This window comes from Dermacentor silvarum, chromosome 11 (assembly GCF_013339745.2).
Source record: "Dermacentor silvarum isolate Dsil-2018 chromosome 11, BIME_Dsil_1.4, whole genome shotgun sequence".
NCBI lineage: Eukaryota > Metazoa > Arthropoda > Arachnida > Ixodida > Ixodidae > Dermacentor > Dermacentor silvarum.
The window spans coordinates 114,816,509-114,833,752 of record NC_051164.1 but is presented as its reverse complement, the minus strand read 5'-3'; the positions used below and the strand labels follow the sequence as shown (position 1 = coordinate 114,833,752).

At 44.4% G+C, this 17,244-nt stretch overlaps 1 protein-coding gene across 3 annotated transcripts in view; it reads left to right on the top strand.

The window, feature by feature from the left end:
• LOC119433475 (L-gulonolactone oxidase-like) overlaps nucleotides 1-17,244 on the top strand; it is a 63,190-nt gene that overhangs the window by 35,253 nt on the left and 10,693 nt on the right. For 2 of the 3 annotated variants that reach the window (XM_049658863.1, XM_037700702.2), the window contains 2 exons: nucleotides 4,323-4,472; nucleotides 10,267-10,431. In XM_049658863.1, coding sequence (XP_049514820.1) covers nucleotides 4,323-4,472; nucleotides 10,267-10,431 — 315 coding nt within the window. The remainder of the gene's footprint in view (nucleotides 1-4,322; nucleotides 4,473-10,266; nucleotides 10,432-17,244) is intronic. The other variant, XM_037700704.2, reaches the window with a different exon arrangement.

Here is a 17,244-nt window from a genome sequence, read left to right as displayed (position 1 = left end):
GTTTTGGCAATACCGCCGGCCAACAACAGCATAATTATTCACAGTCATATCGATAGTATTATCAGTAGTAATACTATTGATTGTACTATCGATAGTTACACTATTTATAGTTTAAAAAGAACTATCGATGCTATCGATAGTCAATTTACCGATAGTTTTTGCATCACTACTGGCCAGGCATGAATGTCGACGTGCGGGCATGGGCACGCTCTTGTCTGGACTGCCAAAGAGCTAAGATACATCGCCACATATCTGAAGTCCCCTACAGTCATTCCTCCCATCCACTGAACGTTTCCAGAAGGTTCACATAGGTATCATCGGACCTCTTCCTCCATCAAAACAGTATCGCTATGCCTTAACCATGGTCAACCGTTTTACTCGATGGCCTGTAGTCACTCCATTTCCAGACATCACTGCAGAAACTGTCGCAGAGGCTCTTATAAGCACATGGATGACACAATTCAGCGACCCATCTGAGATGACAACTGATAGAGGCCGACAGTTCAAGAGTGCAATCTTCCGACGACTTACTAACCGTATCGGCATACATCATGTCAAAACACTGCGTATCACCCGCAAGCCAACGCACTTGTCAAGTGTCTACACAGACAACTTAAGGTGGCACTTATGGCCTATGGCGACTCTGCAAACTGGGTTGATGTCCTTCCAGTAGTATTTTCTTGTCTCCGTGCTTCTTTTAAGGAAAACTTGCAGAGTTCCCCAGCCCAGCTCGTTTATATTACCACCCAGCGTCTTCTGGCCGAATTCAGACAGACTATCTCGAGACCTCTCCACAACCTGGGATGCATCCTCATTTCTCCAACAACTGCAGTAGTTGTTCAACGCTCTTCGACCCGTCCAGCCTCATCAAAAGACCCCAGAAGCAGCCTTCACTTTCAAGGACGTGAATACGACATCCCATGTTTTTCAATACCACTCGGCGGTCGCTTCAGCCTTCATATACGGGACCATATCTTGTTTTAGCCTGCAAGCCCAAACACTTCACAATTAATCTCGGTGACAAGCCAACAGTCGTTCCCATTGACAGACTCAAACCTGCTTTCATCGACAACACCTCCATTAACAGTTTTGACAGTGTCCTGTTTTCTCCACTTCCTACTCCCTCGCCATCACTGTCTCCAGCCCCTCGAGGTTACAAGTGCGTTCACTAGCAAATGGACTCTGTCTCCAGGAGCGGGCCCCTGTGGTGAAGTCTGGCCACGGCATGCCCAGTGCCGGCAAAAGAAGAGGCAGGAGAGGCGCAACCTGTGCGTTTGAAAGAAAATAAAATCAGTCTGAAGGGTTAGCCTTGCAAGAAGGGCATGTCCTATCTCATTCTTGTTCTCACGAAAGGTGCAACCGGCAGATTGTGATGCCCTGCAATTCTCCTGGTATGAGCATCTCCCAGTGAATGAAGACCCAGAGCCTCCAAGGGTCCCTTTCGGCTTGACGAGTAGTCCATTTCTCATTGCAGTCATCGTGTGCCATCATTTGTCCACAGCACGAGATTATTTAGAAATAAGAAAAACCATCCTAGAGAGCCTTTTCGTTGACGACCTCATAACAGGAGTGAACACAGTGGAGGAGGCTGCAGACTTCTACGAAGGGGCACTAGATGTCATGAACCGAGCAAGCATGACACTGCGCAAGTAGAACTCAAATTCCAAGGAGCTGTTAAGAGCTGTTCAATGACGAAAGAACCGGATGTGCCCTTAGCTACATGGAATGTCCAACCGCAAGTGCCTCGCAGACCCTCAGACTTGCATGAGATAAGGGCAGAGATCATTTGGCATTTTCCATGGAGGCCATCTTACATTTCTTAAACTGAAACAGCAACGCAAGACGATTCATCCTTCAGGCATCGGCTTGTATATATGGCCCACTTCGTCTCATTTCTCCTGTAACAATGACAATCAAATTGATGTTCCAAGCACTGTGGGAATTGGATATTGAGTGGGATGCCCCTCTGCCTGAAGAAGTCAAAGCAACTTAAACGCAGTGGCACACCCAGCTACACCATTTAACGCACATGACAATGGCAGGACAATATGGTAGCTTACCCAGTGATAGCTGGAAAGAATTACACGTTTTCACAGCTAAGAACCCCATAGCTTACTCAACTGCGTACTTACGCAGTTGCATAAGCGTACTTACGCAATACACAACTGTGTAATTATGACACAGTTGTGTATTTGCACATCTCCAGGCTCAAGGAAGCAAAGGTGACTGGTCTTCTCAAAATCACAAGTTGTCATATATAGTGGTGCTCTGAACTGTGGCCTCTACTAGGGCTCAAAATTCTAAGTATTCATGTCAACATGTGAAAACCTGTTTCATAACAACTTCTTTTGTCAATGTTTATGTGACTTCCACAGTAGAATTTGCATCCACAGTGGAAGTTTACTGACTGCTGCCGATGGATGCTGCAGACTGTTTGTGTCATCACAAGTGTTGGCATTTAAAAGGACACTAAAGGCAAATACTAAGTCAGGCTAAAGTGATAGATTAGTGCTCGAGAATTTCTAAGGCATCAATATCGCAGACAGGGCCTTAGTAATCGAGAAATTGAGGTAAATGCAGGCCATTATTAGAGACTCCCCCGGGACATTCAAGTACTTGCCCGATGACGAAGGCACTCCTCATTTAAGTTCTGTCACTAGTACTCAACCACTCATTATTGAAACATCGTTGTATTGCATTATACGACTAAAGAAAATGCTACTTGTCCAGTACTATTTCCTTTTTAGAAAAAAGGGCTCATTGACATTACACTTGACAACGGCGCGGGCGGTCGAAAGGATTCCTTTTCGCTCGGCTCTGTGCCGCCCGCGCTTTCGCGTTTCAGTAGTGTCGTTATCGCATAGTGCTGTGCTGGTTTTGTTGGTTCGCGAAACTCGCACAAACTGCAAGTAGCAAAGAATTACACTTCCATGTAATGTCGCGGGATGGCCGAACGGTCCATGCCACGTGACCAAAAGCAGCTTCTGCGGCGAATCCATCACTGTGTCTTGGCTCGGTTTCTCCATGGCCGCGCGTTTGTGTTTTGTGCAAAAAACCGTACCACCGTCTGTCGGGCGCCGTTTTACTCATCGACGGAAGCTAAGGGCGGTGATGGCGTATGTAACGTCACCACTCCCTCCTTAGGTGGTGGGGTATTTGCATTGCAATAAAGGTATTCGGAACCTTCAGATGCAATTTTCTTGTAGACTGAGTCTTTCGTTGACATGAGACAAGTGTTGCGAGGTTTCTGTAATGGTATTTAAACACTCATCGTCGACTTGGTACATTTGCCTTTAGAGTCCCTTTAAGTGCGCTGAACGCACATCATCTTTAGCCCTTCCGTAAAATTCCAAGCAAGCGCCCCCCCTCAAGCAAGTCGAAATTACCGGCAAACTTAATCCCGGCACGGCACCAAAATTCAAGATGGCGACGACAAATTTTACTGCCAGCAAAAGGAAAAAAAGAAAAAAAAAGGCCGCAGTGAGAATGGAATTAAAATTTTATTTATTATGAACTTTATTAAGCCAAACATTTGTTAGTGCTGTTTATCACTCACAAAAGCATCGAAAGAACTGCAGAAATAGCGCATTGACACTGCAACGGCGCTTCGCCGCGACCGGCCACACGAACATTGGTTATGCAGCTTCTATTCCAGGCAAAATGATGTTCGCTAGAGTAAAGTGACGCGTGATGTTCACATTATTAAAAACCATGTCCACGGTCAAATGTTTAGCACTAACGAGAGTTCTGATACAAGTCAAGCTCAGCTGCAGTGCATGGCTACCGACGGCGGACAGCGAACCATGGCTCGGCCATGCTTGCATCGCAGCTGGAGGTGCCGCAACTATCAGCATGTTTTGTTCATCGTGTGAAATTATTGCGAGGAGAGGGTAAAGTGGAATAACGGGAACAAAACATTGCTGCTTGTTAGCGTCGGCTCTCGCATGGGTGGGGGCGCATGCTCGGAATTTTATGGTAGTGCAATGCTGCCTTAGTTAAACAAGCTGTCTGCAGATGCAGTGGAATTGTGAGCTAAGAACTTTTCTTGATGAGTACTAATGAATGATAAGTGCTATTTTCCAAAATTTCAGTCAACTTCTAAATCATCAACTTATGTGAGGCGAAGGGGCTATGGTGATTTTCGGTTGATGGTTCTACGCACATGAGTAATGATTCCTTAACATCTATGTTGTATTTGAGGGCTATGAAGCAAACACTTTTTTAGGGAACGCCTCATTTGCCTTCCATTCTAAGAAGCTTGTAAAGATTGATTAGTGTTCAGCTTTTCGACTGATTCTCAAGAATGACACCTATACTTTCAGCACATGGTTTCCTTCCTGGGTTCCTTGGCTCAATAAGATGTTTCTGAATATGGTCTTTGCACCACGACGCCAGAGGGTGGATGTGAGTTACCGTGTGTTCAACTACGAATGCAGATTCAAGCAACATGTCAATGAATGGTCCATTCCAAGGTAAGACAGGTTCTTTTTCTGTTGTTTACCCAGTCTTTTCTTGCTGCATCCATGGTGGGGAATACGCATTTGTGAAAACTGCATGGTATATTTTTGTGTTACCAACTTATTTCTGAACATGGCCACAATAATGCTCATTGTGATTAATGTGGAACACCTTATAGTCACTTTTAACTAATTAACTAATTATTTATATGGCACTGAGAGTTGTCAAGCTACGTTTTTAGTGTGTGCCTTCTTATTCAAATGAGGCACCAGCACTGAAGAACTCCTGCAGTGTCAGAGAGCAATTTTAAAGAGGTGGTTGTGGCAGGTCTACCTTCATTTTTAAAATTTTTTTTAACTCGGCGGACTTGCTGCAAGGTATGTGTACAGAAATTGGAAAAAGGCGTCGAATAAAAGCATGCAGCCCTGGGTACAGTTCACAGGAAAGCACGAAACTTCGGTGGGCACACATGAATAAGCATGAAAGGAAAAGCAGGATAGCACAGTGAGCAGTTGAAAAGAAACATTACGAGAGACCAGCTCAGGTGTGCATTGATAGTGAAGCCGAAAGGACGAGATCGAAGGTACACAATGAAGAAAAAGGAAAACATATTTGAGGTGGCTGAGGATCAGATGGACATACAGTAAAACCTTGTTACAAGAGACACATAAGGGACCCGGTAACCAAGGTCTCTTGTAACCCAAAATTTGAAAAACACTGAGTAGTCCGACTAGATTACTTCATTATACATCTGCATCAAAGTGTGTTTGAACACATCTACAGGAAATTGCTCAGGATGGCTTGAAGTAATTCATAGTAGTTTGTTTTTTAGTGACAGCAGATTGTGTTAGCTTCCTTCCTAACTTTTGAAGGTAAAGCACTTTACAAGTCTTCCTGTTGCTCACAATACCTTTGAAGTGCTTTTAGATGTTCGTTTTTGCTCTGCAACGTCCTCATCGTCGTCCTCCTCCTCTGGTTCATCTTCTAAGGCACATGCACCATTTACTTGCGCGAGGATTGCATGATGTGCAAGCTCTTCGGAGCACACAAGGTCCACATCTGCAGTCACAAACTTCTGGATTCTGGAATATCTGCAGTCTCTAGGATGCAGGCCCAAGCTTTATCTTCAGGGCAGTTTTCCGCAGGATCTTTCATCTGGGATTCTGATGGAAAATCTGTGTCTGGGTTGTGTCTTTTCTAAATAGTGAAGAACTTACTCTAGGGACCTAAAAAGTTGTCCTTAGTAGCAGAGTGCCTTTTGTAATCATGCCTCTTGTAACGAGATTTTACTGTATAAAAAAGGAGTCATAGACAGTAGGGTAGATATAGGCAGTGCAGTACAAGAGTAATTGTAGACTGCTAAGAGAGGCTTTTTTCATAAGGTGTACTTATTACTATGAATAAAGGATAGTGTAAGTGACTATTAAAATGTTATGGTACATTTGACTGACCAATTTGGAGCACAGCGAAAAGCTCGTCACATTCACAGGGGGTGCAACAGGTGCGCCAATTGCACCATTTTGATACAATTTTGTATTTTGCGCTGAGCTGCGCAAAACTGTGATATATGCTGAAATTGCGCCACGCTGCGCTAAACATGCCCCACCGGCCGCGAAATTTCTCGGTTACACTAGTTTTAGCGGGAAATAAAGGCCGCGCTGGCAACTTGCAGCTTGACACGCCATTACAGTACCAGTAGCGCAGACCAGATCCAAACTGGAGTGCCCAGACGAGACGTTGGCGTGTTTGGTGGTGGGCGCCGAAGAATATTTTTACTGCTGGTTGCAGTGCGGCGTGTTGTATATGCAGTAAAATCTCGCGGAGACGCAGAGTGCGTGTTGCCTGCAGTAACGAAAGCAGTTTGCCATTGCCGCGTTGACTCAATAAGATCCTCGGCGTATCTGTGCACGTGGTCATGAGCGGAGCGGGTACGAATACTCCCCGGGAAACTCGCTTGTACGGTACAGCAAGTTACTCAGCACTGACGGCGTGAGCTTTGTAGGCGACGCAATGCACAAAACTAGCAAGGGTTCGGTCGCTGCATGTTTCGACTACCACCGGAACGTCGCGACATATCGTCAGAAAAAAAAAAAAAACGAAAGGGAACCACTCACGAAGAAATGCGTGTGTACTTTCGATGTCGATATGTTTGGCGGAAAAATTTGCGTGCAGTGCACTACTGGGGCGCGATCGAGGTCGTTTTTCGGAGCGCACGTTCAATTTTGCCGGGTGCAGGCCTAGGTCAACCGATCACGCGCGCTCCGAACAACGATCTCCAATCGCGCCCCTGCCCTCACCTACGCTGCTAATGTGAATTACCGTATGTACTTGCATAATGAACGCACTTTTTTTTCCCCCAGAAATCCAATGCAAAGTTGGGGGGTGCGTTTATTATGCGGGATAAATTTTACGCCGTTTCATGAGTAAGCGTTATTTGTGAAACTGCTCTAAATTTAAGATTTAGTGCTCCAAAGCAGTGTTTTTTTTTCCCCCATAACCTTCTCCAAATTTGAATTTTCCTGCTCCAAAAGCTAGATTTTCCTGCTCCAAAAATTGCTCCCAATCCTATTTTGGCTGTTGCACCACTGCATTCAGATAGCCAGAATGGGTTTGCTTTTGCAATATTTTAATAATTGTTTCTGAGTGCCTGCCTTTGATCTAATGCTGGATGATGCTGACTCACTTGAAATGTCAGGGCAGCTGGGACAGTGCAGTTATGTGGGCACTTTTTATGAAGCTTAGCATGGTGCATGTTGATTTGTTCTTATTTTGAGAGATGGCTGCTTGAATTTGTGCACAAGTTTGCAGTCAAGGTTCACCAGAATGTGACCCTATGCATGTTGACTAAAAGCCTGTAAAAATGTCAGAGCGAAATTGTGCCTCCGTGTCACACATGGAGCATCAGTGGCAGCAGTGGTTACATCAATACACCTGCACCATTCATTATTGCAGGCGAAGGAACTGAGGAACGCTAACAGTCATAACCATTTCTTTTACTGCATTGTGGCTCTTTTGTATCCTAGTTCAGGAATTTCTTAATTCCAGACGCTGTAGAAAATACTTTGTGACCATGTTAAAAATTCACCGCGTGTCTTTTGGAGTGTACTGCGATACTGACAGCAGGAGCAAAAAATTTTTGCCTTATAGTGAAATTGTAAATATAGAAACGTATGTTTGCTAAGTTTTTAAGGGCCAGCATTGTCCATGTGTTATTAGGGTGGAATGTGGCTCGTAGATGCAGAACAACTAAGGCTTCTGCGTTGCTTGTTGTACAGATCTGTTTTCTTCACATTGTTGATCTCAAAATCACTTGAGTATTTGGCTCATGGGTGCCTCATCTGGAAGCATTTTGAGAGCTATGAGCAGATTTAGGTTAGAGTAACAAATTAGATGTTTCTTTATTTTGCCATGCTTCAGCAGACATTTTATGAATTCTTTTGATTGTGTTAAGGTTCCTATCTGGTGAATTCATCTTTTCAAATGAGCACCTTGCCCAAACTGGTGCATGCAAATTTTCAACATTCACTGCATAAGCCACATCATTTACGCCCCGCAGGGGCATCTGCGTCAGCAGGTGTTTGGTGTGCTGCGACACCACGGACCCGAGCACATAGGGGTGGGACCCTCCCACATGTAGCTGTGCGCAGCTTAGTCGTTTCTGGGGAAAGAGGGATATTAGAGGTTGAGCCAATGCTGAGTGCTTGGACCTTTATGGCTCCTCGGCGGAGGCAACACCCCTTTTCTGGCCTCCGCTTCACGTAGACGGCACCCCCCAGACTGACCCACCCGGGAGAAATCGGTAGTTGCCTTTTCCTGTTCTCTTCTAAAATCTTCACCTTTCTCTCTAACTTTCCTGTATGCTACTCACTTCTGTATTACTTCCGATCTTCCTGGCAGCAAGGGTTAACCTTGTGTGAAATATCCAAGCCAGGTTATATGATATTAGGTTATAGTGTCCGTGAACTGCTGGCGCTGGCAGGCTTTATATATAAAGAATTTTGTCGCATCAGTAACCTCGCAGTGTGTGAGTGGCAAGTACAGCATGGCATCCTGAACAAATAGTCTAAATGGGGAGAAAAAAACTTATTCAAGTTTAACCCCCAGAAAAGTTGCTGTGTTCTTTTCTCAAGAAAGAGAGGGATGCTTCTGGATCCCAGTTTCGAACTCTATGAAGGTCACAAAAGTGACCTTCATTCCACACATCAAATATCTCAAGGCAAAATGCGTAAAAACAATGAACTTACTGAAAATTCTATCTCGCACAACATGGGGCAGTGACAGGAACTGCTTACTGAACTTGTACAAGAGCCTTGTCCAATCACGTTTGGATTATGGAGCCGTGTTATATCACTCTGCCACGCCGAGTGCACTATGGATGCGGGATCCTGTCTACCACCTTCAGAACAAGCCTTATTCAAAGTCTCTACGTGGAATTGAATAAGTGGTCTCTTCACCTGCAAAGAACATACACCAGTTCCACATACTTCCTCAATGTCAAGTTTAACCCTCAGTTAACCTTGCTACACACCCATTAACGATATAACATTGACATTTGCTGCATTATTTTCTAATCGACATCAGTAAGGGAGCCTTTTTCAATACGGGTCAGGAAACTTGGAACATTTCCTTATGGCTCCAGCGAAGCTGCTACAGTCGAACCTGGATATATTGAATCTGAAGGGTATCACAATAAAGTTGGATATATAAGTTATTTGATATATAAGACAAAAATTTTATACAAATATTTTCAAGGGGATTTTACTGCTGTTCGTAATACACAATAATTTTTTATATGTGGGTTGGATATATCCGGGTTCGACTGTACCACCATGGCAATGGCAACTTGTAGAATGTGACACATATTTTGTAGAAGTCGCAAAGCGTGCTCCTGAGTTACACATTCGCATGCATTACACATTCACAATGAGGCGAAGTACTCGTGTCCTGATTGTTATACTGATGTGAGCATATTGCAGGTCATGAGCCTAGGAGATAACAGCGTGGCCTCTCACTAGAAGCTGCTGCTGCGGCAGTACTACTTGGTATAGCACGTGCGTCCATGCCCTTGTGTTTAAGGGTGGCGGTTAGGCAGTAGTGCTACTGGCGCTCATCTTTTTGTGTATCACTCTTCATATCTTACCTTTTATTCTCATAGCGCACCTCGTACGTTCTTCTTTCCGGGTTTTTATGTGCCAAAACCAGTTCTGATTATGAGGCACGCCGTAGTGGAGGGCTCCGGATTAATTTTGACCACCTGGGGTTCTTTAACGTGCACTACAACGCAAGCACACGGGCGTTTTTGCATTTAGCCTCCATCGAAATGCGGCCGCCGCGGCTGGAATTCGATCCCACGATCTCGTGCTCAGCAGTGCAGCGCTGACTGAGCCACCGCGGCGGGTAGCACACCTCATATGTCATCATCATAGTTTTAATACAGATATAGCATATTGTTACGAGCCACCTATCCTGCGGACGAAGACTATTTACAGTAAATATATTTAGGTCACTGTACAGCCATGTCACATGTATGCCCTTTTAATTTTATTGACCGCACCATTGGCTGCATCACATCATTTCTTGACGCTCTTCGGCCATCGTTGGCCCTTGCACGACAAAACTTTATACATCACCATCATTGTTTACGTTGATATTAACGTAACCCTGCTACAGCTCTGAAGAACATCACATCTTGCCTCTGCTGTACTGCTAATGTCTATTGTCATGTTTTTGCATCAAGCATTTCAATACAAGAGGCAAAACAATTCTCACAGCATTTCTCTCTGTTTATAATGGCCTTGTGAAATTAAGGGAGAACACTGCACTTGCCTTGTGGAAACTGAAGGAATGGATTGACAGCACCCCAGGTGCTTCTGTGCACATACCTGTGGAAATTCGCTTTGTCTGTGCTGACAACACGTACCTGAGCCCTGCATCTGGTCGTGACAGCTGCTACATCAACGTCATCATGTACAGGTGAGTCTGCTTGCTTGCTGCAGACACTGCACGCAATCATCAACTGGACACAGCAGTTGGGATACTGCTGGTGCAGGTGGGACAGGTGCAGGTGTCAGTGTTGCTAAGGGCTGCTCATATTACAATGTGGTAATATAACCCTTCAAAACTTTCAAAATCTAAAGAAATATCCTCCATTTTCTGATAAGCTAGCTATCAAAATTGACACCCAAACTTAAACAGCCAGGTCAGTGACCCACTGATAATGAACTTTATTCCCCCACGCAATAGCTGCAAAAGAGTTACAAGGCAAAACATAAAACAAATTGGTTACACATTTCTACTGAAGTGACATTGTTTTGTTTTCAATGAATCGCTAGCTTTTCCTTTTCGGCTTCTTTAACATTACTTGTTCTGGTTTCTATTGCAAGATATATATAAGGTATAGCAGGACCTTTGGCTTGTACAGTTCTGGAACTTGCAGCAATATTTTGTTCAAGGCAAATTTTTTACGACACATCTGCCTTACACTATTAATAGCGTACACTTGGTGGCCTTCATAGTCTGTAGACACATCTGGAGCTGTAACTTCTGTAGTGCTATGCGACCGCATACTGAATGCGCTGCTTCGCCATAACGCCGCGAATGAACGGAGTCGAACCCCAAAAGGCGGTAGGGTATTGCAGCACCGTAACCAGTCACAAGCACAGCAAAAACAGTGTCGATTCCAATCAAAAACAAGTTCTAACTTCGGTCAACTTGTCTATGGATTGGATCGAGACATAAGGTTACAGCTTGCCAACGTAACAGTAAAATGTTGTTGTTATTCGAATGTAACACGAGGGTCGAGTTCAAGCAACGAAAATCGTTAAAAAATAACTCGCGTTGTAATTGAAGAAATACGGTAAATTTTTAATAATCTACCTTCCTTGGAAGCAGTGCAAGTTCGTGCCGTGGGCTTATTCAGGTGGTCTGTACCCGTTTTTTGGGCAAGACTGAGCTTCACTGCCTATACGGTATTCTTAGTTTTTCGATTATGCGACCCCCGCATTATGCGACGGTTTTGCGTGGTCCCGTTGAAGTCTTATAATCGGGGTTCCACTGTACGCACTTTAACCGAGCTATTTTTTCTCTGACTTTCATTAGTTTGAATTTTGTATAATTTGAATTTTTGTAGCATCCCCGTGGAATTCAAATTGAAGAGCTTTTACTGCATTATGTTACCTTGCATCAGTAGGAATGTAGCCACTACCTCATCTTCAGAACAGAAGATATTCACACACACACACAAAGTAAGCAAAGCCAACTTTGTTGTGTTCTCTTGCAACACACTTCATTTAAATAAATATATTTTCTTCAAAGCAAAGTATAGACCTTTTCATCGGGCGAGGAGGAAAGCGCGTGCGACTAGCCTTTCCTCCTCTCTGGCTTGTGGGAGCCGGCGCGGTGCGGCTTGAATGTGTTGCCGGTCGCGTGCTGTGGAATGATTCGGAGGTGTTTTAGCTAGCTCCGAGTGCAATTTACGGGATGTCAGTTCTTACGAGGTCGTCGAACAACCACTGTGTAGCCTTTAGGTGTAGCAGCAGCAGCTACAGTATCTGGAAATTTCTCTTGCATGTGCAAAAATGCGACGTGCATCGTCAGCCGCGGTGTGTGTATGTGTTGTGAACTATGTTGGATGTATCGGTTTTCACTCGACGAAGAGTTGTGGTAAAACATTTGCATCAGCCACCGGCATCGTTCTCACGCATTTTAAGTCTAGTAGACTTCAAATCACTATGTCTACGTTAGCCTCCTGTAAGAGGCCGAAGGCTTTGCTCAATACAGTGAGCACTGCGGTTGGCAAGCCAACATGATACACACAATTGCTTCATGCTTAGATCAGCATTGTCTTTTTTGCCCTGTAAGGCACAATATACAAAGGGGATCGCATAAAGAGAATCCAACAGCTATCTGTATGTACACAATTTCCGTAACGTGGGTGAATGCGTCGTAAATGACTGAACTTAGGAGACTGAAAAAAAAAAAAAAAAGGAGTTCATATGTTCTTCTTTTGCGGCAAAATAAAACAGAACACCGGATAACGACGCAATAAGACTCCGCATGGTCCTGCCGTATGCTTGGGCCACTTGGACGATACGCTCTATAGAGCAAACAGATCTATAACACAGCATTTAGTACTGCCTCGGGTGCTCGCACAGTCTGCAGCTGGTCGTTCGACCACTCGAAAAGTGTGATTCACACTGTATGGTATGCGGTTATTATGAACCAAACTATTTTATTTGTAGGCGGAAACCTTGCCCAGCAAATAAGGCAGTCGCCCAGTGTATCTACACATAACAACTTGAACGCTTGTCAAAGTAAACAGCTTGACTTATTCTCCAGCAGAACGGTACCCACGCTGTTAGGATCGTCAAATGTTTCGTAACTACTCGTTGCAGCTAAAGCAGAGCTTAGAATTACAGTGCTGAGAATGCTGCAGTAAGGTAATATTCGTGAAAAGAATTTTCAGAAATACCTAACTGATATCCGAGGCTGATTGTAAGCTCAAACAAACGCGCGCACCTCGCGCTGGCTGCTCCGTCCGCCCTAACACCAGCAGTTACTCCAGCCGCTTAATTACTTCAGGCTTAAATTCCTCCACTACGCCTCACAGGACCATTCCCCACATAGAAGACACCATTTCATGCTAAATAGACCGTGCGAGTGCAAAAAAATCCACCAGAAACTGCCGCCGAATGTACACCACAGCATACAACATGGGTGTTCGCCCAAGCGAGTGTGCCAACTGCCCATAGATGGCGCCACTGCCTACGCAATGGCGGTGCCCATGAAAAAACGGTCTATAGGTATTTATGTATTTTATTCAACTCTTCCATTCTTTTAATGTGCCGCAACAGAAGCTGCAGTTTCTTTGTAATGCGGCTTTACAACAGCTGTTGTGCTTGGCCAGTCACCCAGCTTTTTTACCTCCTTTTAAAGTGTAGTTAGTAGTACTGCTGAAAGTACAGGCTAGTTGGCTCCTGGAATGGCCGAACATGTTAACATCACGTGAACTTTACAAACTTGGGATCATTTACAATACAGTAGAACCCCGCTGTTACGTTCCTGGGTGCTGCGTTTTCCCGGCTGTTACGTCGTTTTCGTCCGGTCCCGGCACAGCTCCCATAGAACCCAATGCATTGGTAACCCCGCTGTTACGTCGCAACTGTGGGACCGTTCCCGCATCGTACGTTGCGAACTGCCAACCCGCGCTGGCCCGAGCGGCCATTTTGATTTTTCATGTCGCTTGGCTTGGTTGCTTGATGATGGCATTGGCCGCCCAAAGTGCCGGGAGCGACACTTATGATGTATTTTCAGTTTCCGCCAGCAAAAGTGGCCCTTGAGATCCGTATTTGCTATCTAAAGATGGTGTCTATGACGCATTGCAGCCCTAAAATTGGTTTTGGCTCATAGATGTTCCTGTATAAAGTCCAAGGGCGATAACGCCGTCGCCACGCGCCGTATGCTGTATGTGCCAGTGAAAGCTTGCTAGGGGAGCCGACGACCGCATCTAAATCTCAGCGCGTGAAATAAAGAAAAGCAGGGAGGAAGCGCGCCTTCCGTTGCGCTCGAGGCACCGGCGAGGGAGTGAGGGGGGAGGAATAGCGGGCAGCGTTGTGCTCTGGCATCAACTGCGTACTGTGCGGCAGCCGTATCTTGAACGCGATCTGCTTTGGGGGCAGAGTCTACGCAATGTAGGAGCGTCGGCGGCTCGTAGCTTTGTGCATGCTGTGTGTTCTCGGCGCTCAGTTTGCGTTGAAGCGATAGACAACAGCACGAAGGTCACTTCGCTCACTTCTGCAGCGGCGCTTTAGTTCCTCACCCCAGCGTTTGACAGCGCGTGTCCGCGCTCATCGAGTGGTATGTGTTCATGTTTGCCTGTGGGTGCTGACTCCATGCTTGTTAACATAGTTAATAAGCGAATGTGTACACGTTTATACGGACGATAAAACTACTATGCTTACTTTGTATAGCTGTCTACCAATTTGCTATCGCAATCGATACTTCGGCTGTCAGGAAAAACTACGACTTTTTTTCACACGTAAGAATTGAAATAATATTGTGTGCAGTTCAACACTACTACCATTTCTCAATTTTTCCTGTTTCCCGGCGCTTGCATTTCCCGGCTCTTACATTTTTTTTTTAGGGTCCCATGAAAAATGTATCAGCGGGGTTCTACTGCATTACATGTCTTGTAAAGTTTCATGGTAAATGTTGTTGGCAAGAAAGTTCCACTCATTGGTCCCCGGTGAAGTTTTCTTATGGTGTAAAGGTGCTAGAGGGACGCTTGCTTCAAACAAATTGTTGCAGAAAAGTTCATGAAGCAGGCTAAATCTCCAACAGCAAAGTCAATGAAAGACTTACTGTGGTGTAACAAAAAATGTTCTGCTTGTCGCTCTTGACTGTTCCAACTTTACTGTTGCTGCTATTTGTGTGCTGCATCTGAAGCTAAACCATTGTTAATACAGTGCGTATGTATCCCACTAAAGGCTCAAGGCAAGCTTTAAATGAATATGTGCTACCTCACCCCTCTGTCATGGTCTCAGGTTGAAACGAATTTTATGAATTTTAATATTCACAGGTTGACAGGTGTGCTAAATGGATGGTTAAGGGACATGAAGTATGCAGGATATAAACTGATTTGAATATGAAAGGACTGCGAACATAGCAAGGACAAGCAGCAAATTTCTTCAAGAAAAACGAATGCAGAAGATATCAGTCCTTACCTCTCGTGATGTACACATGCCATGCAACCTTCGAATGAGGTACAGTGAAATTCCGATAATTCAAAATCTCTTAATTTAAATTCGCGGATAATTCGAACTGCCCTTTTGGTGCCGGCATCTTCCCGTTGTCTCATGCTGATAGAGGAAACAAGCCCCGGAACGGTTTCAGTTTTACACGCTGTATTGCACAATTGGTCAGGCGCTATATTTAACCCTTTGAAGGTCGAATTGTTTTGAAAAAAACTTTCCCAGATGGTCAAATTACTTTATTGTGGATATTGAATGTACAAAATGTATAAAGTCGGGAATAAATAGTGAAAAAAAATTAGAAACGGTATTTTGATGTCGGCATCACTCAAAACTCCAAATGTTCAATAATATTTCAGTGTGGTATTCCTTGAAACACGGTTCTACGCACAGCGCCTTATCGCAGTCTGCACACCAAAAACGCGTGTCTGTTCTCCTCTTGGGGCGACGAGTTGTTTTGGCACACACATGACATCTTCTCTGCGTGCGGCTGCCTTGGGCAGCCGCACGCATAACCGAAAGCGCGTTGCCGCAGAGAGTGAGAATACCTCGTGAGCGACGGTGATAAACAAGCTAAGAGCAGCGCCAATAAAGGTAGAAATCAACTTCCGCCGCCCCTTCAAGGGAGTGCCAACAAAGAGAAAAGTCACGTTTCGCGCGCCTCCGTTGCGATCACGCGGCGAAACCGAAACCGCGGAAGGGGTGTTGCCGCAGTCTGCGCGACGCACGCGCTGAAACTAAAAATCAGTTCTGTTTATCTCCGCAAGAAGGTAGCACAAATGTCAAACGCTTCTTGTAAGTCCTAAAAGGTGGCAGCACCTCCGGTGAGCATGCATCGTCATTATGGCGCGAAATTTAAAACGGAAGATTGAAACCATACCCGTACTGGAAAAGACCTTGCGGGACAGAAAACCGCCGCCGTACAGACACGGCAAAAACCTTCAAAGGGTTAAAGCGATCTCCTGAGTTTGAACTCTGTTTTATTCGAATAAATTTCCGGTCGCCTTAGAGTTCGAAATAATGAGATTATACTGTAATCAATTTCTTTTTTCAAGATCCCAATTGAAGGAAAGTTCACACAGTTATCGGCTCCTTTTTGTGTAAGAGGCCTCATATAATATACTGCTTTTTTTCCTGCCCTATTACTAATCTGCATTTTTTATAGGGAAATATAAAATGGCTTCTTAAATTGCTAGAAGATTATCTGACAAACCGATACCAAAAAGTAGTAATTAACGGATCCGATTCAGACTCGGTCTTAGTATCTTCAGGCGTTCCACAGGGGTCCGTATTGGGACCACTTTTGTTTTTAGTATATATTAATGATATAGGTTTAGACATTACATCCAAGATTAGATTATATGCCAATGACTGTGTGATTTATAGGGACAATAACAATCACGTAGACACCACTACCTTACAGGCAGATCTCGACCAAATAGGTTCGTGGTCCTGCAAATGGCATATGGTATTAAATATTTCCAAGTGTTATGTCCGGTTTTGTAGAAAGCGGGAAACCATAGGAAACTATTACTATTTAAATGGTCACCAAATAGCAATAAACTGAGGAAGCAAAATACCTAGGAGTTATATCTTCATCGAACCTAACTTGGAACAGCCATATAAACTACGTAACCGTAAAAGCTAGCGGCGTACTTAACTTTTTTAGAAGAAACTTCAGGAAAGCGTCGTGTCAGGTCTAAGAGGTCTTATATTTTTCTGATGTTTGCCCTATCTTGGAATACGCTGCTGTAGTGTGGGACTCTTGCTAATATGTTAGAAGCTAACCAAAATAATGCAGCGCGGTTTGTAACTAACTCGTATCATTTTAACACTAGCGTCACCACCCTGAAAAACATGCTCAATTGGGACACGCTTGATATCCGCTGTACCGTATCTAGGTGTTCAGTATTAAATCAAATTGATCAGAATAATTCTGCCATCAATCGCCACGTTTTCCTAAAACCACCTATCTACGTATCACAAAGACGTGACCATAACACTTTGGACGGCACCTGTCTTTACATAAATAATTTTT